The 25,355-nt window shown below is 33.4% G+C and overlaps 1 protein-coding gene across 1 annotated transcript in view; it reads right to left on the reverse strand.

Annotated features, from left to right (window-relative positions):
- The window catches only part of LOC129942734 (choline O-acetyltransferase), a gene marked incomplete at its 5' end in the record, with an annotated part of 185,104 nt that overhangs the window by 46,667 nt on the left and 113,082 nt on the right, over positions 1-25,355 (reverse strand). Inside the window, one exon of the mRNA XM_056051782.1 lies at positions 6,256-6,335. Coding sequence (XP_055907757.1) covers positions 6,256-6,335 — 80 coding nt within the window. The remainder of the gene's footprint in view (positions 1-6,255; positions 6,336-25,355) is intronic.

Raw genomic sequence — 25,355 nt, forward strand, 5'->3', positions numbered from 1 at the left:
TAGACGACTGAGGGGATACAAAAACAGAACAAACCTTCCCCGATGCTTATTAGTCTGGATGAAATTATGTTTTTCTTTGGTTTTCAAAACTAACCAAATCGCAAAGCTTTCAATTGAAAAAACACTTGTCATAAAGAAGAATTGTGAGACAGTACAAAACCCAAACAATAACGACTTAAATTTAAAAAATAAATATGTAAATAAATTTATGCATGACTTTTCTATTTTTGTGTTTATGTTTACTGTGTGCAAACTTTATCCTATTCGAAGGCTTTGAATATCATTTCCATAGGATTGCGTATTGGAAATAGTCAAAAACGGGGTTGCTTTGGTGATAATAATGATCCACAAGGTAGCATCAGTGAACTTATAGCAACTGCATATTTCAAGAAATTGAATAAATGTCGTTGGTGTTTTTTTAAATTCCTTTTTTGTCAAATTCGAATACAGCTCACCCCAACATTTTGAGCGACCTTTTGTAGTCTCGCCGGCAGCATCGAATATTTGAAAAAAGGGGAATTATTCTAAAAAGAGAATTTTGAATTCTTATGCAGATTAAAACACCCCCGAGGTATACATACATTCAGAGGTAAATTTCTAATATTTTTCGGCAGAGGGATTATCTTTTCATGGTTCGTTTTTGAAGGTCTGTTCTGTTGCGTTGTTATGTATAGCCGACCCCAGCCATCACCCGCATCGCACACCCTAAACCACCTTGATTTGGATTTGCTTTAAAGTGTTAAAATTATAACGAACATAGTAAATATAGATATACGTTCTTGTAAATGTTATTTTGTATCTTCAGGGAGATGAAATGAAAGGTTCGTTGCTATGTATACAATACGTCATATTGAAAGGATATTCTTGTCGCATTTATAAAATATTAAAGTTTAAATTAATATTTATGGTTTGTTGGATTTCGAGGGAATTTCGACAGGTGAACATAATATTTATTTCCATCATATCTACCGTAAATAATATTTAAATAATGTTACACCTTATAGGGGGAATATCTATTCTATAAAATGACAGTTATTCTTTTTTCTCCATTTCAAGTATTTTTTATATATATATATTTACAGGGTGTGTCCGAAGATTTTTGACAGGGTTTTAGAAATATGATAGCTGGCGGATATATGTTTAGTGAAAATAACAAGAATTCGTTAATTTGTTTTTGTAGAGAAAAATATATATAAGTTTGATTTAAAATAGATTTTACATCTGACTTTTGTCTTTTTAGACTGAACTCTAATTAATGATTAATAAAGAGATCATTTTGACATTTGAGAACTATGAGTGGAGTAAAATCGCCAATTGTTAATCAGGAGGGGTCACACACTTAACATTGAGAATAATAGGACAAATGTCCTATTTATGAGCTAATAACTCACTCTCACTTCATCGACAGATTCAAAGCTTTTACATCCAATTAATAGTTCAAATACTTACATTATGTGCTTTATCTATCCATTAGTTTGACGAAAATGGAATAGAAGATGAGTTTAAGGAATTTTAAAGTAACTTCAGTTTTTTGTTTATAAAATACAAAATTCAGATTTCTTTTCTTTTTTTGGATATTTTTAAAATTTGTACCATCTTTTATGTAATTCTATTTTGGTACATTGTTTTTAATTTTGGATTTTAAATCGATCCATAAACTCTGCTACTTTTCTAAAGCACCTAAAGGCTATTAAATTGTCTGCATAGATAACTGTCTTGCTTTGGTTTCTTGTGTTTTTGTGTATTGTGATGGCTGGTAAGTTTTGTGTCGGAAATAGCAACATTCGCGGGCTAAGAAAAAAACTTTGTTCTGTATACGTCCATACTGTTTTTAACAGTCCAGCTGTTTTGGCTCTAAGTGAAATATGGCTAAAATTTACTGTTCAAAGGCACATCATTTATACTTGTTTTATTTATCGCAGTCCAAGTTTGGATAGTAATTCAACTTTAATTCAACAACACCTAACTCAGTTAGTTGACGAGCCAACTCGGATTACTGACGTTGCAGGTCAATCCGCCAACACTCTAAGCACATCAGATCATTGTATCATATCTGCAGATGAAGTTAAGACCCCTACGAGCACCGTTTGGCAATATGAGAAAGCCAACTGGAACGGTTTCAATGAATTCTTCAGGAACTTTAACTGGTCCCTGTGCTTCCTCGATAGTGACGTGGATTCCAGTGCAGATATTTTATACCGAATAGGGTTAAATCTATCAAACTTGAAGAAAACTTATGGGTTGATTCGAGCTGTAAAGAGGTTATTAGGATCAAAAATGTAAGTTTCCAGAATTACAAAGCCAACCCAACTGAGGAAAACCGAAATAAGTTCAAACAAGCTAGAAAGACCTCTAACGGACATAGACGACGCATTAAATTTTTGCATGACCAGAAATTACGGCAAAAAATACTATACAATGTCCCAATGGTAGTAAAAGTTTCTGACCATTTGTAAAAAATGTGCGTAACACTACGTCTTCGTCGGTTCCTACACTCCTTTGATAATGCCAATGTGCTTGCAGATCAGTTTGCTGTTCATTTGATGCTGCCAGTGAGTGACATGACTCCACCTGTACTTGAAAGTTACTAGAGTACTTAAAAATCTTGATATTCACAAATGCGCTGGCCCAGATAGTATCCCCGCTATTGTTCTAAAGAGATGTTTTTCAAGGCTGGCAAAACCAAGCTTTTCCATCTGTCCTATTCTACAAGCCTCTTTCCGAGTGGATGGAAAACTACATTTGTCCAGCCTGTCCCTAAAAAAGGCGAATTCTCCTTACAAGCTAACTATTGTCTAATTGCACTAATATAACTTGTTTCGAAGATCATGAAAATGCTGATCAATTATCAGCTTAAGAAATATCTTGAACAATGGAAGCTTCTTAATGACCGGCAGTATGGCTTTCGTTGCAATAGGTCCACTGGTGATCTCATGGTTTATCTCACCGAACAGTGGAACAAATCTTTACATCGTATTGGAGAAAGTAAGATTATTACACTCGATATTTCAAAGGCATTTGATAGAGTTTGACATCAAGCTCTCTTATCGAAAATGCGTGCATTTGGTATTGATGAGTTCCTTCTTCGTTGGGTTAGAAATTACCTTTTGGACCGTTCAATAGAAGTAGTATTGGAAGGTATCAAATCTGATATCCACAAAATAAACGCTGGTGTGCCCCAGGGCTCCGTTTTGTCTCCGACGCTATTCCTTATTTTTTTAAATGATCTTTTGTCTGAAACTTCTAACCCACTAAGTTGTTTCGCTGATGATAGTACCCTCAGCTTTTCATATTCGTTTTAAGATTCTCATCCTTGTTCTTTGGATGTGGACTACCACCGGTAGAGTATGATAAGCTCATTAAATGCTGATCTTCACAGCATTGTTTAATGGGGAATCGAAATCCGTGCAGAATTTAATGCTTAGAAAACTCAATGCTGTCTACTGTCGCAAAAGCGTAACCCTCTCCCCCAATGCCACTATCCATGAGTGGTACTTGCATCGAGGAGACTGAACAGCTATCAGTCCTAGGTATGTGCATTACAAACCACTTGTTGTGGAGTGATCACATATTTGACATCGCCAAAAATGCTGCTAAGTGTTTAGGTTTTCTCCAACGATGCCAGAAGTTTTTTTTACCCCTTCTGCTCTGGATATAATTTGTAAAGACTATATTCGTCCAAAACTTGAGTACGATTCCCATATTTAGGCAGGTGCTCCTCTATAACCCACTTGAGTCTCTTGGGCACAATTCAAAAGAGAGCTCTAAAAATGGTAGGTGACCGTTTTCTTATGAAACTTTTGAATCTCTCCAGCACCGTCGTTAGATTTCATGTCTCTTATTATTTTATCTATAGATAGTTGCATTCATCCCCTTAAACAATTTAACCGTAATACCCTATACTAGGATATTTTTAATTGCTTTGAACCTTTTCCTAACTTATCAACTGCAAACTTGCTATGAAACAAAAAATGTATAAGCTAATCAGTAAACCGATACAAATTTTTGTTCACAATATCGATTTCTTTATTAAAATCAAATAATTATTGATCGATCCTATCAGCATTATTTTAGATGGTTCGGGACAATGTGCGGAAGACCCAGCGACAAGAATTGAGCAAAAAAGGTATGCTCCGACCTGTTCAAGCTGAAGAAAAAGAGCTGGCCGAATATGTTAAAGGTATTGAAACGAAATGCAACAATTTCACTAAGAAAGCCAGAAGCAACGTCTACGGCTCGGGCTATGGGGTTTAATCGACTCGCTGTGGCAAATTTTTATAATTTGCTGGGGGGTATTGAAAAATATGGAGTTTCCTCAAGCAGGATATTCAACGTAGACGAAACTGGGGTCACTACTGTTACAAAGAGTCTGGGAAAAATTCTAGCAACTAGAGGGAGGACAAATATTAACCGTGGAAATTTGTATGAGCGCCACCAATATTTATTTTCTTCGAAAAAGAATGAAAGTTGAGCTGACGGATTGAACACCACCAATGGATGGATAACTAAGGATCTATTTTTGATGTGCTTCAAAAGATTTATTGAATGGTCACGCGCAATCAAATAACAACCAGTTTGGCAACTTTTAGACGGACATGCAAGCCATGTTAAAAGCATTGAAGTCATAGATATTGCACTGCACACATCGAATGTGACGTTTATGAAGCCTCTGAGGTCATATTATGGAGAAGAAGTAAACAAATGGCTCAGACAAACCCCTGGAAGAACTGTTACACACTACCAATTAGGGCAATTGTTCGGAAAAGCCTATTTAAGATCTGCTACAATGACAGTTGCGATAAACGGCTTTCGGAAGGCCGGCACATGGCCGGTAAACCCAATTATATTCGAAGACTATGACTTCTTGCCTTGCAAAACTAAAGAGCAGCTGGAGGCTGAAATAACCAAATCCAAGCCTCCCACAATGAAGAAAAAGAAAATCATCGCCAAGGTTAAAAAAAAGGCAGAGACAACGAAGAGGTTCTGTACTTTATAAATTTTTATAAATTTGTTAACATTCTCGTGCTCCAATCTTTTCGCTTTATATTTGATTTACATATATTAATAACTATTCAAGAACTATTTATTTACCTATTTAAGGTTTTCCATATAGATCAAATTTACATTTCGGAAAAATTTAAAAATTTTTAAAAAATATTTCTAAACATCTTAGAAATGTTTCGAGAGCGTCTAGATCAAAGAAAATGTTTTTCTGTTTTTGAAATACTTTTAAAATTAAACTTTGGTCTGGACACAAATTAAGTGATAAATAAGTTAGACACGTAGATGATTTTGCAACGTTATCGAAAATTGAAAAAATGTATTTAATGGAGGGGACCTACAGTTATAAGCCAAATCCGAAAGGATAATTTTAGCAAGTACTTTTTATGACTAGAATTCCTTTTGGAGAATTTTGCAATTCCTCGCAAGACGAAGTAATCGTGACAAAAAACTTTAGATGGCACAGGCCGGGATTGAACCCAAGGAGGGTATAAAAACGTTTGGGAATACATAATTCCAAACTTTTTACCACCCGTTCACGCTTAAGTTTACGTAATATTTAAATAGTTTAAATTTAGGAAACTACCAGTTCTAACATAAGGTTCTTGTATAAAGAAGATAAGTTATTTGATTCTGTGGGTTACATATTATCTGAAAATAAAAAACGAACTTAGCAAACATTAAACCCGTAGCACTCATTCGATACAACTTAGAAAGAGCTTTAAAAGTTCTGAAAGTCATAAAACATCTTAATAATATTCACGTCCAAGCCTTACCTTCACAAAAAAAAATTTTGTTCACTTACTTAAACTTCAACCTCTTTTCATTGAAGTAAAACAAATTAAATTACATCTAAACACTTTCCTAGTCAATTTGTATATCGAATGTTATCTTCCTAAAAGAACCCAAGAATAAGTCAACAAGATGTTATTTGATCAACTTCTATCACAGACACTTTTTGAAATTATTGAGATTTGGAAAAGTTTTCATTTAACTATCTACAATTTCAAAGAAGTATTTTTGTTTCGGGTTTACAGTTGAATTTGACCATGGACATGAATTGGAAACTTCTATATCCTCCCCTCAAAGTTCTAAAACATTAGAAACCAAGTATTGACGAAAAATAGAAGAAGTAAAAACACCATTCCGAGTTATGTACCTCCCAACACTGAGTGTATATCGAGTATCAAGTGGCCTGAGCTTAATTAATTAAAACGTTCTACATGTACATACATATTTTGATATAATACTCACGTCAGGGAATCCAAATTCGTCCGTAGATTCGGCAGTAGAGAGCCATTTCTTCGGGATCGAGAGTATTGAGTCCCTCCATCCTAAAAAAGAAAGTAATGTGATATTAATATACTTGAATAAACTAAAATAAATAAAATACAATTTGTTTTTTTTTTGTGTTCATTGATTAGGTTCTAAATGACAATACATTTCTCGTTGTTATCCTATATCGCTGCCGGTCGGTGAACAAGCAAATAAATAGATTATATCACGTGTCATGTAGGACAACAAAAAAGAAATACTTACCTGCCATATAAAATCGTCAGCACCATCGGTTGGTCCGTCCGTCTTCCCCATTTTGATGAGGGTTGCCAGATTGGGCTATTTATCGGAAATTGGGATATCTTTTTCTTAAAGTGTTGACATAATTCGTCCCACAGACAAATTACTAAATTCGAACCTCTACTTTAAATTTGTCTTTTTAAAATATGCCCAATTTGCCAAGTACAAATCTTTCTCTTCTAGGCGCAGTTTAAATCATGTTAGTATCTAACTTATTTTCTGGAAAATTTCATAAGTTATAAGACTTTATTTGGTTTTACATGAAGTTTTACAAAATTTCCATAGTTTTGAAAAATCGTTTTTTGACTTAATTTTTAGTGATGATTACGAATCCAACTTTTTTTAATTGTATTTCAAAAACTTGATACAATAAATTGTTTAGACAACAGATTCCTTACAAGAACAAAACTGACTTTTAAAACCGATTTTAGCGTTTTCTTTTAAAAACTGTCTTAGCATAAATGGTTAAGCGTTTCTTTCAGATATTGGTAAGACAGGTAAAATCTAAAAACTTATAAAGATTTCAATTGAATATTGAAGATAAGGATTAAAGATTTGGAAAACCATCACGGATTTTATTGAAAAAAAGCTACTTCAAAATTCAGATAGCCTCAAAAGCCCTTATTTACATGTTTTTTTTCGAATTTTAAAAAGTAATATATCAAAAACCTGATGTGAACATTAATTTTTAAGTCGGATTTGAATTAAGACCATTAGATAAATTTTAGTGTAAGGAAGACAAGTTTTACGAATCGGTGTTACGAAAAGTCTTCACCCTCATTTAAAATGCTTATAAATGAATTTACCAGTTTTTTTCGAGTTAAATTTGTGCTTTTTATTTTTAAACTAGGCTATGGATATGGATATGGCAACTCTGATTTTGATAGTAATTTCATACAACAACAAATACGAATACCACCATAGAATATAAGACGAGGGCTATTTGATAGATTGGCTGACAGATGCGATTTGTTCAATCATTTTCTACCATCTTTGGTCCTGGAATAGTCTTGTTCTGGTCTGCTATTAAACTTGCCTTTCTTTTGTCTTCGCTTACTATTCACCTTTTAAAGAGGGTGCTGAAGAAGATATAAAAACCAACCCAAGAACAGGACTTACATATAAGATGCTGGTAGACATAGTTAATGTCAAGACCGCAAGATTAATGATAAAGAAAACGTGTACAATGGTGTGTACGTAAGACTTTATTGGTTTCTTGAATGGTTAACGAAGAACAAATCGGACAAATGTAGGATGTGCTTGTGGACATACCTTTAATAATGGTTTGATGGATATCTTGTATTAGAATCGACAGTAACGGTGTTGTTAATTAAGTTTTTTTTCTTTTCTGTTTTTGGAGTTGGACACTAGGGCGTTCCTTTGAGTTATTGCTTAGCTTAGAGAGTATAAGAGTTGTTGTAATTTTGTATTTGTTTCATATCGTCCTTATAAGTAATCCAATAATACGATTACGCCCTCGGGAGTTTAATAGAATGTATTACTTTTCTCTAATGAGAAAATAACATAATTTATCAAAAGCAAGGTCATTTAATTTAATATGACAATATAAACATATATTTATGGATTCTCTGATTAGAAACATTAATTTTTGAAAGTTCATTTGGACATTAGAAAGTAGACTAAGTTTGCTATTTACAAAAAATAAATAGATTGTAAAAGCTGGTCAAGATGTATTAGTGTCAAATGTTGTTTAAGTTTATGGTTGTTAATTTTAACAATAAAATAAATTAAATTTCTTAAAATTAAATTTTATTGAACGGGATAATTGTATAGTTGAATTTTTAAATCTAAATTTGAAGAACACGCTCAAGGGTATAAATTGTATACAACTTTTAACTTATTTGTACCTAATAGAAGAATAAAAGAATTGTCAAAACATCTGTGGTATAGCAAAAGGTGGACTCATTTAAAAAGTTAATCATATCCTAACTTTGAAATGTCAATTCTTCAAGAATTCATTGTTCTCGAAAAATTTCTGCACAGAAATTATATCTTGAATATTTAACGCAATCTGAAAAGTGATCCGAAACAATTCTGGAGTTTTATTATTTCTAAAAGCATTCTATTAGCATTCCAACTTCAATGAACTTTAAAGTGGATAGTTCTACTGATTTTAATAAAACTCTCGAACTTTTTATTTGTAATACATTTCTTGAATCAGCTTACATAACTTCACAAGATATCTCTGTTTTTCTTTCAGAAATTACCCCTAAAGTTGATATTGGTGTAATACATTTAGATTTTTCTGATGTGTTTAATTTTCTACAGGATCGTAAGCCCATCACATTCCTTGAGTTCATAGTATTCCTGCTGTTGTCTTTAAAAATGTTTTAAATTTGTCTGCTTTCCATTGCGTATTAGTAAATACACATAATCGGACACTCAATATAAAATACTTAGATGCTTATTCTTTCTCAGTGCGTCGAGGTATTGAAGAGACAAGTTTTAAACAAACTTCAGGACTATTTTGTCATTATTCTTGAAGGCCCGTCTTAAGGTCCTTTTCTTTTCCTCTCTTTTCTTTTGAGCTAATCGACGTCCTAGTTCATCAATTATTTGTTCGACTAGGCTGACTAGGGTGATTCATTTCCGCAAACAAATTTTTTTCTCGGTGCTCTAGCAAAATATTAATTTACTTATAGAAAAAAAATTATCACCAATGTAGAGCTCTTAATATCAATTTTAAGTACTTACAATTTAAAATGCATGTACAAAATATGCTTTTTTTAAAGTTCTAATGTTCACGCATCTTTTACAATATTGTCAACCGGTTTAATGGACCTTATAGGAAATTTCACGCTCTTAAAAAAAAAAAAAAACAAAAATAGAATTCGTAATGTGAGCAGAGACGTACGATGAGAAGCTTCGTTTTAGTCGAATCAACTAAAATGCCTTCTTATCTACGTAATCTCTAAAGGTGTTTTTGAAAGAGATTACGCTTAAAGAAGTCAGCAACGAAACCATTTGAAGAAGAAACATCGCCATCGAAGTAATGAACGAAAATACGAGTACATCAGTGAAAAAAATAGAAATGAAAGACTTAAGTTTGCTAATGAGCATATAACACAGAGTCTTCTTGGAAAAAGTTTTCTTTGTCCGATTAGACGTGGCAGTATATTCTACTTATCTTTTTAGCCTGGTTTATTTTTGAAAGAATGAAAATCTTTGTCCCAATTTATTTGTCTAGTTCGAAAAGCAATGTTGAAAATTAAAGAGACATTTGGTAGCTGTCTGCAATTCCGAAAGACTGCTCGATAGTTTTGTAAAAGAACATTTTAGTAACGCCCAACATGGTATTATTCCCATTTCGTTATCGAAAGTGAATGTCAAGTAGTTGCTGTTTACATGGCTTTACGTAAATCTTTTGACTCAGTACGCCACAACATACTTCTCGTACACTTAATTGTGTTAGGATTTACTCTAATCTCTTTTAGTAGATTTTTTTTCCTTTTTTGACAGATTGGTTAAACGGCAGCCCTCTTTTATTTGTAATATTTGTTGATGATATTTATTAAAACTAGTACCCGTAGCGTGATGGTAAGTGCGTTGGACTCTGGCAAGCGAGTATTCTACCGCTGAACCGCCGATGCTTGTAAGTTTTAATTCATTCAATTACAGTAAGATGCGCTGGCCTCGTTTCACCAAAGCCTTAGAGAGAGAACTTCGTTCGAGTTACATAGCCCAACCAAACAACAGAAACCTGACAAATACAGAAATTGACCAACATTTACAAGAGATGTACGAAACAATAAAACAAATGATGGAACGGGCAATACCAAAGTACAAAAAACGGGACCAAATGGACGCTTACAGAAACGCTACAATTGACGCACTACGTAGGTACAAGAGCGACTTACTGACAGACTCAAGACTTGGAGGTTAGGACACTCAAGTCGTCAATAAAAAATATCAATCTGTTGATTAAGGATCGCAAGGTTCGGTCAGTTAATTCCAGTGACCCGAGTATGTTTCCTAAAATCAACAAGATATTCAGGAAAAAGAACGACAATGACTTTCAGAGACGTACTTAGGCCACCTCAAATTCACAAGAAGTCATCTTTGACGATGATTTTTTCATAATTGAAGATCCGAAGGAAAAAGTGGAGGCGTTGGGAGCTGCTTTTCAGCAAGTGTACAAGGTGAATGTTAGCATTCACCCCAACCACTACCTGGCAAATTGAGCCCTTCTTAATTACTTGTACCTTAAAAATAGCGATTCAATGACGATTTCCTGCCAAATGCCATAAATCTCTTGAGTATGCTATTGTAATATGAAACCCCTTCCAACAAACGTTTTCATATTTGTTCGTTCACAGATTTGTGTTTTTTTTTTAAATGTGATAGAACTGTTATCTAGATTCTCAAACTCGTCATAGTCTTCTTAGTTTGAAATCTCTAAAATCTCGAAAAACTATTCACGATGAAGTATTTGTGTGTGGTATATCCCTATAGAAACGGAATTTCGCTAAAGCGATTTCTTTTCCATATCAGCTGGAATGTTACTTTTAACGACTAGATTACTTACCTCGTGATCATATAATTCGTTGCAAGCAACTTAAAGGTTCTGTTTTATATCCATTTATTTTTGTCGATTCTACTTAAAATTTTAATAATATATTAATGGGATGGCCAATGGCAATGGAACACTTTTTATTGTCGCATTTCTCAATTCAAAGCTGTATTTAAAATACTCAGGCTGTCATTACGAATGGTATACTCATAAATATAGCTGTTGGTAAGCTCTAATTTAGATGAGTGGCATTTGTAACGTCTAAGATTTCTTCACTAGATCAAGTATTTTATTCAAATGTTTGCAACTTAGATACCAATAAAGCGTTTGTATATATGGATCAACCTTAAATTGTTGGTCTTCTCCAAGAATCCAGTGAGTGTCCTTTATTAGTAGTTAACAAGAGTTTAGATTTAATATTGTGCTGCAGTTTAGGTCGAAACGTATAATATACATTTCTCTATAAAATCGAATCCCAATTATTCCTAAAGATTTACCATACCAATTCAAAAGATTTCAATTCTCCTTTTTAGTTAGGTTTACTTTTACTATAAATAAGGCACCAGGGCAGTGACTTAAAGTAAAAGGATAAATCTACAAAAGCCGTGCTTCTTTACTTTAGATAGCGTTACTTTTGGTAACTCTTTATTTCTTTTGATTGTGAAAACCATATCAACTAATTCTCAGATGTCTCTATGTGATATTTTGATTTTCTTGTAAGACGCGGACAAACCCGCAAGTAAAAGCTAGCCCATGATAAAAGAGCATCATATCACTTAAAAGGCGTTGAGAAATATTAGACAATTTGTTCAGTACGTTTGGGCTCTAAAGCAGCATATAGGGTTCGGAAAACCCGCAAGCTCATTGCAAAGAAGCCAATGCGTCAACGGAGAATGATACTTTAGTGTGGTTTGTGAAGTGTTGGCATCATTTTACCATTTTTCTTCGAAAAGCACACTGAGAGACAAGTCAACTGTCATGAAGACGTGTACTTAAAGACTTTTAATTTATGCAGGATGTGGCGCAATATCACACAGCCCGTTCCACAATCCTTATTAGCCTTCTTGACGAAATGCATTTTCAATTGGCTTCCTTGGGCACCAATCGGACGTGAGTTCTTGGAATCCGTAAACGATTTAAACACTTAATCATCCAAAAAAATTAACAAAAATATTCTGCGGTATACTAGTAGAGAGACTTGAAAAATCGGTCGAAAGGAAAACCATTCTGTCTGATCTCCAAGCCGGATTTAGAAAAAAACTTCTCCAAAATAGACCAGATCTTCACTCCTTTATCAATCATAAAAGCTTTTCAAGCAAGGAACACAAAAGTTTATTCTTTCTTTGTGGACTTCAAAGCGGCCTTTGACCTTGTAAACAGAAACGCCCTCTGTTTTTGAAAGTAATTAAAGCGATGTATAGTGAGACTAATGCAGCAGTCTGGGATAGAAAGATATTTTCAGAGTGGTTCGAAACATGTACCGTAGTAAACCAAGGTTGTCCACTCAGTGCCTTGTTGTTTTCTCTGTTCATAAATGACATAGAAGCCTTACCTGGAGGAATACGAATATCTGATTCCGTTATAAATGTGCTACTGTACGCTGATGACCTATTAATACAGACAAGTCAAGAATAATGATCTTCTCACGATTCTCACGAAACCTTATAGCGGAAATAGATGGTACTTTAATGCATATCTTTTAGAAATATCCAAATAAATTAAATATTTAGGTGTAATGCTAAATTCAACCCTAAATTTCGACAAACACCTTACGAAAAAAGCCAGAACCTCTCAAAGCTTGTTGAATTTATCATGGAAAAATGGTTTTTCAAACGACAGAATAATCTTTTCAGCCAAATATAAAATATTTGATGCCGTTGTGAAATCAACTTTCTGCTACGCTTCTCAGTTCTGGGTTGCAGATACGAAGTGATAGAAAAATGTCAAAGGAATTTTTTGAGAAAACTCTTCGCAAAATACACCAATTTATGCAATTTATTTAGAAACCGGAATACCGAAACTTTTCACTAGGCGCAGGTTGATTATATTTTTAAAACTTGTACCTACCAGGAGAATAGACTGGCGAAAAAAATGATTTTATACGAAGTGAGGAATAAAGATTAGTTGATGAAAAATGCCAAGATATCGGTAATACTTGTGGAGAGATACTGTATATAGATGTCAACAATTTAAACAACTTAAAGGAGTAACTTTACAGGATTATACAGAAGAATGAAGACGTAGTTCTAAAATCCTTTATTAATAAAGCGTGCGAATCAGATAGTAGAGTACTATACTCTCAGCTCAACTATAACCTAAACTTACGAAACTACTTCCATGATGGCCTAAACTACAAGGACATTTCTTTCATTTTTAAAGCAAGATGTGAACTTATAAGTTTAAATTCTAGACCCTATAACGGCAGCTTCAATCAATTTTGTACGTTATGCAATTTAACGTATTGGTATCACTTCATAAGTGTATGTCCAATATTTTATCAACGGGGGCTAGTGTTTTTTGTAAAAATACATTAACCATGCAAGAAACACTCCAAATATTGAACGAATGTGATTGGAAGACCTTAAGCAACTTTTTAAAAGCCATGTTTAAGAATATATTCTTACTTATGACGGAATATGTTTGATTTGTATACCATGTAAAACATGTAATTTATTAATACAATTTGTTAACCAGGCTGACGGCTAAGCCATAGCTTATCAGTTCATAAAATTACAAATCTGTGTATATAAGAATACATATAAATAAATTTGTTACTTACTTACACTTAATCATCCGAGTAAGCTGTGCACTAAAGCCAGAAATCATTAACAAAGTCTTGGAATATTGGAGTAATTAAATGCCCTTTTTTGAAGCCAGCCAGATGCATCCACTTCAACTACCAAAGTTGTTTGCCATAATCAATACGAATGTTTGCTCTTACTTACTTATTAATTAATTAAAAATTCATAAACAAAATTAAACTTTGTTCATTTTATTTATATTTTAAACAAAAACTTGTGTGCAGCCCTCTCTCTGGACTACCTCATCTAATTTTAAATCTATAGATGTATAATTAACTTTTTTCAAAAACCACAAACCCATAGATTTACATTATTTAATTAATATAACAAGTGAGTTCTATACAAGCGTCTTAAATTATTGAATCAAGTTTAATGAGGTAAAAATTTCAAACTTAGTTAAAATTAATTTTAGAATAGTTAATTCCATTCTATTATTACAAATGAATATTTTCCATCTCACATAACTTTACTATTTCAATATAAAACCTGAACTGTCTTTTATCATTTAATTAAGTTTACAATATAAATTGAAATTTGTATCCTAATGAGTTGTAAATTGTGTAGGTGGTAAAGTATCCCCTTGCTTTGGGTATGTTACTCCCCCATCATCATCCAGCTGCCTAAAAACATAGTGCTACAAAGATATGTATGTTTTCATTTTAATATTCAAATGTATAAAAATGGAAATGATAAATTAGAGAAGATGAAAAAATAATTGAAAAATCTCCCGTGGTGCTGCTGCTGCTCCAGCTCCACTACACATCAGCTCACAGCCAGCTCGTCAGCCCTACAGACCGTCTCACCTTTACCATCGTGAAATGCCAAAAAGGGCATGTGAATAAAATATCCATCATGTTCAACAACGAACAGAAAACACACCTTATTCATTTCTTCATCATTTCCTCCCAATAACTCTCTCAGCAATCCAAACAATGAATAGAAACATATAGAACAATTTTCCATTCGAAACACGGCACGTGGCGCTTTTAATTTCACCTACAAATGTAAACCTTACCTAAGCAGGCGCTAGATCAGATACCTTATACCAGCCTCGAATATCGACCGACCTGTTCGCTTAATCATTTAATTCGGCATCGAACAATTTTCTATCGTCCGCGTCCGTTGTCGCCCTATACCCCAATATCCCTTGAATCCAATTTTAATACCATATATAAGTAAAAACCCCAATCAACAATATAGAGGATTGAAATGTTCGGTACATAATATAGAAAACGTGCAAAACTACCCTCCTGAAATATAATAACATGCGGTTTTTCCTGCACTCGTTTTATTGTATAGGGTAAAAAAGGGCATGTTGTACTTCGTTGCCAACACCACCCGCGCTTCTAACCTCTATTCCCTTAAAAACATGAAGTATATCTTTTTGTTTGAGGGTATAACGAGGCCAATATTGAACCCGGGATCTATGTTAAGCGCCATAGAATTATAACACTTTTTGTAACGAGCTTTGCAAAAAAAGGGACACCATAATTTCAAAACCTTTTCATTCGGTTGAAGCGGCGGCGGTGTGGAGGCGGTGGGTAGCGTGCAGTGGCAGAAGTTAGGGAGGTTTGTTCGTTTATGCTTTAGGATGGAAGGCAGAACCAGTCGAGATATGCTGAAAAGAAAATCCTACAAACAATAAAACACAAAGGTGCAAAGCGGGTTCCATCATTCAAATAGAAAATGTTCTTTTTTCATGAAGCAGAGTCGACCTTTTATTTTGCGCGATATATTTTCTAAAGGACACTCTCATGATTCGTTAAAAAATAATGTTATATTTGGAATTGTGAGAATAAAATAGCTGGAGTAACTCAATTTTAGTTTGTAAATGAAGCCTTCTTACAATAACTTTTTAAAAATTAAAAACTGAGTTTGTATTCAAACTAATTCGTCATGCGGATAAAAATGTTTCTCCTAAGCGGATTTAAAAACTCCCCTTAGCCCAAATGTGAAGCTATAAAAACAATTATTCATTTCTCGAGATAGATAAAGAATCAACGTTCAGACAAATTTGAATTAGAAATTTCGTGTCCTATACCTCCCGCAGAATTCTTCAGTACTTGTAATAATGTGTTGATAATTTAAAAAATATAAAATAGTCAATACAAAACACTGCCGAAATTTGTTGTTTATGTTGCAAAAATGGAATACAAATTGATTGTTTTAGTGATTGAATTTGTTAGCTAAATACCCAAACTGTCCACGAAATGACTTTTTTTCTGTTAACGTTCTTAATTCTTAACTTGAACTTGGAAAAACTATTTTTTAAGGTTCTTTTGTTTTATTAAAGGAATTCAAATCAAACTAGTGTTTAAAAAAGTGACATTAAACACAATTTGCCAAAACGTTAAATTTGATCCAATTTTTAACCAAACGTCCTTGTTCTAAACTAATTCTGTTCGATTAAATAGTTTAAGTTTAAGCTACATATCTAAAACACACGGCTGTTAGCCGTGACTTAGTCAACGAATCCATGACAGTGTCTATTGCCAAATACTCCCTCATATCTCCTGCTATGTTTCATCCAATATGTTTGAATATGGTTTCTAAACAAAATCCTTTGTTGATGATAGAATCGGACAGAGAAATTGATCGTTATGTCTGTTATTTTGTAAACCAGAGTAAGCACTTGCAACAAGTTCAGAATTAAGCTGTAATAAATTAAAACTAATCTTTTGTTAGTGTCATATAGCCCTCGGTATCGGTTTCAGTGATGTTATTTTAAGAAAAAAAAAATTGTAAGTCCAAAAACATGAAGCTCTTATTGGTATTCTACTAATTAGTGTTCTTAAAAAGAAGAAAATATCCAATGTCTAGTTATAAGTACTCCTGGCGAATCTGTTCGATTGAGATGTGTTACCGGTGAAAAAAGTAACTTTAAATACTGCGACGTGAAAGACGGACAAACAAACAAACAAGCAAACAAACAAACTGATTTTCCAATTTATAATATTAACGTAGATAAACAACTGGAAGCTAGAAACATAGTTTACACTTTTTTCAGCAAAAATAATTTATTTAAAAAAAAAAAAACAATTCTGACGGAATAAAAATTGCAATATGTCGAAATAAGTGATTCTTTAATAAGAAAAAAATTGTTAACAAATTAAGATGCACAATTTTGGAGAAGTTGTTCTTGAAATAATCACACAAGCCTGTAGTGGTTTTAGTGCCGTTAAAATAAACACTGTTTCTTTGTTTACTAGTTACCCAGGTTAACGGTATACTTTCTTCTTGAGATAGAGCATAATTTCCAAATAATACAAATGTTTCTGTATTTTAACAGTTTTTGTGTGTTATTCTGAATAAACGAAGCTCCTTGTAAGCGATTTTTTACATGAGTGTCCTTGTGCCTCTCTAGCGTGAAGCTCCAGGAGGAATCAGACATCATAACGTTCATCCCATTGACCTTAATACCTATCTTCCATGCCTTTTAAGTCCTGGTGGAACCCTCACTGTTCCTCGATGTATGAGCCATGATTTTCGTGAAATCCAAGCTTTTTACATTTTCCAGTAAACCTATCACTAAGTCCTGATAATTTAGTGACTTGTAGTTTCCCAAAAAGTTATTTTTTCTCTCGAAACAAGAGGTGGATTCAAGACTTTGTGTTTGGCAATGGTTAATAATTCTCCAGTTTTTTTTTTTGATGATAGGAAAAGTTCCATTAACTTGGAAATTTCGTAAAACTACTTTGTGTCCCAATAAAAAGTTAACGATTTCGAAATTGACATATGGCATTTCAGCATTTCTTAAGCAATTTTATATTTCTCTTTTAGCGTCGTTAGCTAATGGAACTGCAGCATACTTGTTTCTATTATTTAATAAAATCATTTCAAACTTAATTTTGAACTGTCAATAAATAGTCTCAAGTCATTAGGCTGGTAGCTTAACAACATCGTTACTAAAAGCAATATCACTTTCAGAACGGAAGAACTGCATACATTCTTTTTCTCGGCAACGATAAAGTGTGCCATTAACACCACGTAATAGCAAAAAATAGCAACCATCAATGTGATTTTTTGGTTCCAATCAGTAGCGGCGCTAGATCATAATTTTATGTTGGCAAGATACATTTTGTGAGGCCCTCTCCTCGGGCATAAAGACAGATTTGTTTAAATAAAAAACATATGTCATTTCATTATCAAACTTTTATTCATGCAAAATTTAGACAAACTTACAATTACCCGATGAAAAATGTTTTTATCTTATTATGTATTATCATATATGATTATATATAATTAGGTAAAACAAAATTTCATCGGCTAACCTAAGAATATTTAAGATATTAAGACCAACGTTAAAAAACAATTTAATTTAAATATTACAGGAACAGAAATTTTCTACTTTTTACACTGTTGAATTGTTTAATTACGTGCTCGTAATCTAGCTTGGATGCTATATTAGCCTCGATAGACAAAATTGCGACCGCAGAAAGTCTTTCCTGTGACATCGTACTCCTTAAATAATTCTTAATGAGTTTTAATTTGGAGAAGCTACTTTCAGCGGAGGCTGTACTAATTGGTATTGTTAATAATATTCTAATGACGATGTAAATGTTTGGGTATATTTCTTTTAAGTTATTATCTGTAATGTATTGAAGCAACTGTTTTACGTCTGTTATAATGTTAGGTAAATTAGGGATCATTATTTGTAATTCTTCATATAATTCGTAAGGTTGAAAGTCACTGCTCTCACCCACTCGTAGGACTGTGTGTAAATCTTGACAATTTTTTAATATTTGTTCGTGTGGAATATTTTTTAATTTACTTATATCATACAGAAAACCGAAATTTTCATGATGTTGATTTAAAGCCATAAATCTCAAATCCATATTGGTAATAATTGAATCAAGCATAGTGTTAAAAAAATTTGCTTCATACCGGCTTTTGGGACACTGTATAGGTTGATCCTCGCCCTCATAATCAAAGACCCTTTTCTTTTTCACTACTCTTTTGTTTTTAAATTCGTTCGGCAGATCATAACAGCTTCTGTCAATAAATTGCTGTGCATCAGACAAGCATTTTTTAAATCCAGTTTGCCGATATTCATTGATCCAGTCACAAAATGTATGCAAATGTTTAAGGGCAATGCTCAAATGGACTTGTACAGATTGCCATAGTTTGCTTATCACATTAACACGCGATAACAATTCATACCATGCATGTAAAGATATTACAAATTCTAAACTAAGCATTTCGTTTAATACTGAATCACAATCACTGAGAGTGTCTGATTGATCCGTTTGATTTTTCAAACTTTCTATGCATCCTACAACATCATCAAATTGAAATAGTATGGACTTAACTGCCTCGATTCTGCTTTCCCATCTAGTATCCGATAAAGGCTTCATGGTAAGTTTTAATTTATCTTTGACCAATTCCCAGCGTTTGCTGGAACCTGAAAACAGCAAATAAATTTGTTGGATAAAACCAAAAAATGTTTTTGCTGACACCGAAGAATTAGCGGCGTCTACCAACAGCAGATTCCAGCTATGACAACCGCAAGACGTGAAAAATGCCCTAGGATTTATATTTAATATTCGAGTTTTGACTCCACTATTTATGCCTACCATATTTGCGCCATTGTCGTATCCTTGGCCACGGCAGTTTTGAATATCTAACCCATTCTTTTCTAGCTCGCCTAGTATGGCATTACTTAAATACTCTCCTGTTTAAGTAATACATAAATCTCCATGGCGCGAGGCCCCTTGGACCGCGAGGCCGTGGGCTGTGGGCCACGTCGCCCACGCCCTACGCCGCCTCTGGTTCCAATTCCCACCGAACTTTAAATAAATCTGTTTTAAGGTTGTGAATTGATAGTAGTTTATAAGTAAATAGCAAAGTTTAAGATATATCAAAAAATTTGATATAGGAGTTATGATAGATAAGAATTGTTGAAAATATTGTGATGGAAATTAACCTTTGAAACTTTTTGAGTTAGTAATGAGTTTTGTAATCCTGAATTTTAATATTTTTATAAACTATTATTTGATAAATCATTTGCATGTCCAACTTCTCCGAGAATTTTCTGTAAAAAAAATTTTAAAAAGTTTTGTCTGTTAATTTTTTAATTTAATTATTGTCCTGAAAGCTTATTAAAGGTATTTTCATCTTAAAAACACATACCTTCCAAAGCAAGAACATGCGACCCATTTCAATACTTTATACCCTTTATACCTTTAGGCTCAGTTCAGTTCTCAGTTCTTTACACGCTTGTCGTGCGTAATTCCACCCACAAAACCATAAGGTCTTCATGCATGTATGTAGTTTTTTTCTTAATTTATTGCCACAACTATAGATGTGAACATAATATTAAAGTTCCTAAAAATATTATAAGGGTGAATAAGATTTAGGGCAACTTTTTCCCCATTTTTATTTTCCTTCTTCGCTTTGAGGAAATAACACTTTCTTCTTTGAAGCCATCATTATACCAGAAGATATGTGTTTTTGAAAAGGATACCATTTCAGTACATATTTTCGAAGAAGAAAATATCTTTCTTAAAGGACAAATAATGAAAATTTATAAATGGGAAAAACTTTTTAATTGGTTTATGTGTGGTGTGGAAGTTTTTACTTAAAGACTTAGCAAAGGAATATATCAGTAATTTGATAAGTGAATTTCAGCGGTTGAATATATATGTATAACCTAAGTACGAGTATATACTTATATATATAAGGAAAAAAGGGTAGTGTGTGTAGTATGTTTGGATGAACATATATTTGAGTTTTCCGCACAACTTTTGAAGCAATTTATATTCATGACGAGTAGTTTTTATTTAGACTTTTATGTTAAAAGCTTTCCACAATCTTTCTGAGTTTGAGTGTGGTATATTTATGTATATATTCTATATGGACATGTGTTCTTGTTCAGTGGTATAATTTAATTGGAAAACCTACAGTTTATTAATTAAAATAGAAAATAAATTCACCACAAAAGATGTTAGGAAGACGATCCCGATGCCCTCTGTTTTTATTTACATTTATATAAATAAGTATATTTGTTTTTAACTTTAAGGCTTGGTTTATACAATAAACAACTCATTGCAGGCTTTAGAAAGTGTTAAAAAGTAATCTTTAAGCTCTTACATACTTCTGACCGCTTCATTGAATATAGCCACATTTTCCATTTTGTAAGTTTTTAATTTTCATTGGTGGAATAAATCAACTTATTTATGATCCAAAAATAGCTTCGTCCAAAATTTTCGATGAATTTATAACTTTTCCAGCAATACAATTTATTTCTAGGGTAAAACCGGATACTGAAATGTTTGATTAGTTACTGGAGATCGATGGAGGGCGAAAATATCCTGGACTATTATTGGTAAGCCGGGCGTAGAAGCGAAGTGGAAATACTGTCATTACTACTGCTGAATCCATCATTGGAAGCAATTGCAGAGATCGGATCGACTGGTTCGACGATGAATGCAAACAAGCTACTAAACCTAGGACTGTTGCATACCGAGCAATGCTACAATCTTATAGAACGCTTGGACGCGAAGAGGAATACAAAAAGCTGAGAAGAACTGAAAAACGGCTTCACAGACTAAACAAATCAGCCTGGGAGACGAATTTAATTTGTGAGCTTGAACGAAGCCGAGTGCTTGGTCCTTATCACTCAAAGAAGCTCTACCAATTCACCCGAAATATGAAGCAGTATACACCACGATGCACATATAGAAAGGACAGAGAGAAATCTTATTACCGATCCTGAAGACAAATTGGGGTGATGGGAAGTGTATTTAAATTAATTGTTAAATGGTCAGCTTACTAAAGAAGTAGAGGCTGAACCAATTTAAAAAGATACGCATATTATGCTCACAGCACTAAGTTTAGAAGAGGCCGAGAGGGCTGTAAAAAGGCTCAAACGAACAAGGCTCCGGGAGTCGATAGCGTATGGAGGTGTTTCAACATTACGAGCCAGCTTTACATCAAGTATCCCAAGGTTGAGTACAGAAAAAATGTTCGGAAATTAATATTCGAACAATTTTATAGCATAGTCAAGGCAGAACTATACTAAGCCATAAGAGAATTCGCACCCGAAATAAATTGACACGATTATGTAGGTTGACCATAGCCGTATTACTATGCAGACAATTTAACAGCTACAATGGAATCCGACAAGGGGATGATTTGATCTGCCTTTTCTTCAACTTAGCGTTGGATAAACCAATCCGTGACGTTTTTACGTCACAAGAGAGACCATCGTCACCAGGTCTAGCCAGAAACGTATTTACATAGACGACATCGATATCATCGGTAAAACCTTACAATCTACACGATTCCTTTATCCGGATCGGGCAAGCGGAAATCAATCTGGTGCTGCATATTAGTGAAGGAAAAAAAATGAATATGGAAGCCCCGACTACGAGAAGAACAATGGGCAAACACTTAAGATATCGGAGCATACATTTAAAGTGGTTTAATCTTTAAATACTTTGGGTCAAAAGTAGCAGCTGATAACAACATAGAATGGTTTGGTTGCCCAAAAGCCAACAGAGCTTAATCTAGTTCATCAAAGCTTTTTAAATCCAGAAACTTTACCACAACATGACTTTCGCAACAAAAATATGTTATATATGAATATGTCCCAGATGCTTGCAAAAAGGACTTCAAAATTTTGTCTTTTATCTTTTACTCTTTAAAAAAAAAAAATAATAACCGCCAAACGAAACGACTTTCGAAAAAAACTATAATACAATTAGAAAACTGCCAATTCGGTACTATTATTTCGATATATTATTTGATAAACAACACAATTTCCAAATAGCAACCATGGTGGCTGGTCTTATTGGAAGTGTTATAATTTACATCGAATTGAGTTGAATCACGTTTAGAAGACGGAAAGCTGGGTAATGGTCGCATTTAACAATAACAAAATCTGATAATCACTTATCACCTTAAAAAAATTGAACTCGAGAAGCGAGTAAAACTTTAAAAAACGAGAAATGTAGCGAAAGTGATGGAATTGCTACAGAGTTTTTAAAATGCACAAAATTTTCTTTGGTCAACTAGTTGAATGATTTTTCAACCACGTTTTGGTCACGAAGGAAATTTCAGAACAATGGAAGAAGTACGAAATTATCCTCGTTATATCAAATCCTTAATACAATAAAAGTCCTTAATAGAATAAAAGCAAGTCTTTAATCCATTGAACCTTTCGAGAAAGTTGGATTTAGAGCTGGGATCTCAACAATGGATCATTTTTAAACAATGAACCAAATTATGGAAAAGTCCAAGGAGTATAATATTGCACCATATATTGCATTTATTGATTTCGCCTAAACATTTATTTTTATGGAAAGCATTAATTACACGAGGTATTGAACCAAAAATTGGTTATTTTTTGCAAATATGTACAATGATAATATTGCATGCATTTAAACGGAAAGTATTGTACCAATATTTCATACGACACGTGGAATAAGGCAGGGTTACCACCTTTCACTAGCACGTTTCTTCGCGATTTTGAAAGAAATTTTGCCTAAGTAGAAATGGCAAAAAAATGGTTTGAAAATTAACGGCAAACATTTGTCAAATTTAAGATTTGCAAACGATATTGTATTAATCGTCACAAACAAAAATGTACTACAAACTACTACGAACATTGGTTGGCATGTAAAAAAGTCGGCTTATCCACAAGAAAACCAAAACTATGTCTAATTGCAATCTCTCCGAATTAATTTGTGTCAAATAATATTATTAACCGATAAAGATATGACAAATGTCAACTAAAGAATAATAAACACTTGTCGACAATTTTGGAATTTGAAGAAACTGATGAATCTAAACATCTCGAATCAAAAAGGGAAATGCAATCCAGTCCTCGAAAATAAACTTCAAATAAACAGGAGAGAGTATCTTAATCACAAAAATTAAAGAACTAAGATTAAATTTGAAGATGTCGTTTATAGAACCAGAAAACTTAATTGGGATGGACACAAATTTCGTAAGTCGATGATCTATGGACCAAAATAACAACAGAGTGGACTCCACTAGAAAAGAAAAGAAGTGTAGGAACACAATTGAAGAGGTGAAGAGAAGAAATTCAATATTTTTGTATTTTTAGAGAATTTTTAGACTAACAAAGGTGAAAGACAAAAGGGCATGTTTATACTTATCAAACGTATTAATCAAGTATGTGTATTCCTTAACAAAACGCACTATAAACTTTTAAGAGTGAACAAAGCTTCTTAGCTCATTCCCACACTGATGTGCGATAATGTTTAAACTTTTTAAGTAATGTTCAATTTGACAGAAAAAAAATGTTAATTTTATTTCGGTGAAATCAAATCATCGCAATGAACATTACAAGAAGCTGAACTTTTTAATATTCGAATCTGTTTATTTTCAATACCAGGTTTGTTCAGTTTATTTTTGAAATTTTAGATACGCTTAGATTAGCTGTCAAAAAAAGGTTTTTCCTATGCAGAATTACATGTTAAAGTTGATTTTCAAAAGAAAATACAATGTTATTTCAAATTTGACATACCAAACACAAATTCGTATGTTTGCTTTAATGAGTTTCTTTTATTAAAAACTGTTTTTGAGTGCTTTTCAAATAAAAGTGATTCGTTTTGTAGGTAAGAAGGATTGCTAAACATTCTTTATAAGACAGAAAAGTTAAGCTAAATTCAAATACATATACGGTTGTGGCAAAACAAACAAAACCTGTTAATTTGAAGCTGTCATTTTTCCCTTCAGAATGGACTTTTTAAAACAGTCCGATTTTATGCAATATATTCTGACCACCCTTATATCCTCTGAACTATATTTCAACTCTAAGCTTTCAATAATTCCACCTGTCAAAATCAGCATTTAACACTGTTTGATTTAATATTTTGTCCTGACTTCATCTCTTGACACACACTTAAGGGCCTTGCACATGAAAGCGAACAACGAATGGACGAACAAACGTGATTGTACACATTTCAAAAAGCCAATTTTAAACAAAAACACATTTAAATTTTTGCATTTTGTTTTCTAAAACAATCCAATTCTGTAAAAACAATTTGGTAGTAACGAATTGCAGTGTGGTTGCTGCGAGCTGTCATACTCTATTCGCGTTCCACATACCATCCACACTGCAACGAATAAATTGTTCGCGCTCAACTTAACCTCAAAATTATACCACTCATGTTTTTTTTTTGTTGAAAAGGGTTATTATAAATTGAAAATTCGTCGATGTCGCGAATAGAAATAAAGCTCATGTGAAAGAAAAGTCAAAATATGTGGATTCGAAGACTTTCCGGGCCGGAGCATTGGGTTCCATGCGCTCTACGTGACCCAGCCATCTTAGTCGTTGGACTTTTACCCTTCTGGCTAAGTCTACGTCGCTGTACAGTTCATCGTTTTATCTTCTCCTCCACTCCCCTTCGATGCATACGGGACCGTAGATCACACGAAGAACTTTTTTTTCTAACTGACCCAAGGTGCTTTCATCCGCT

This window comes from Eupeodes corollae, chromosome 1 (genome assembly GCF_945859685.1).
Source record: "Eupeodes corollae chromosome 1, idEupCoro1.1, whole genome shotgun sequence".
In the NCBI taxonomy this organism is placed as follows: domain Eukaryota; kingdom Metazoa; phylum Arthropoda; class Insecta; order Diptera; family Syrphidae; genus Eupeodes; species Eupeodes corollae.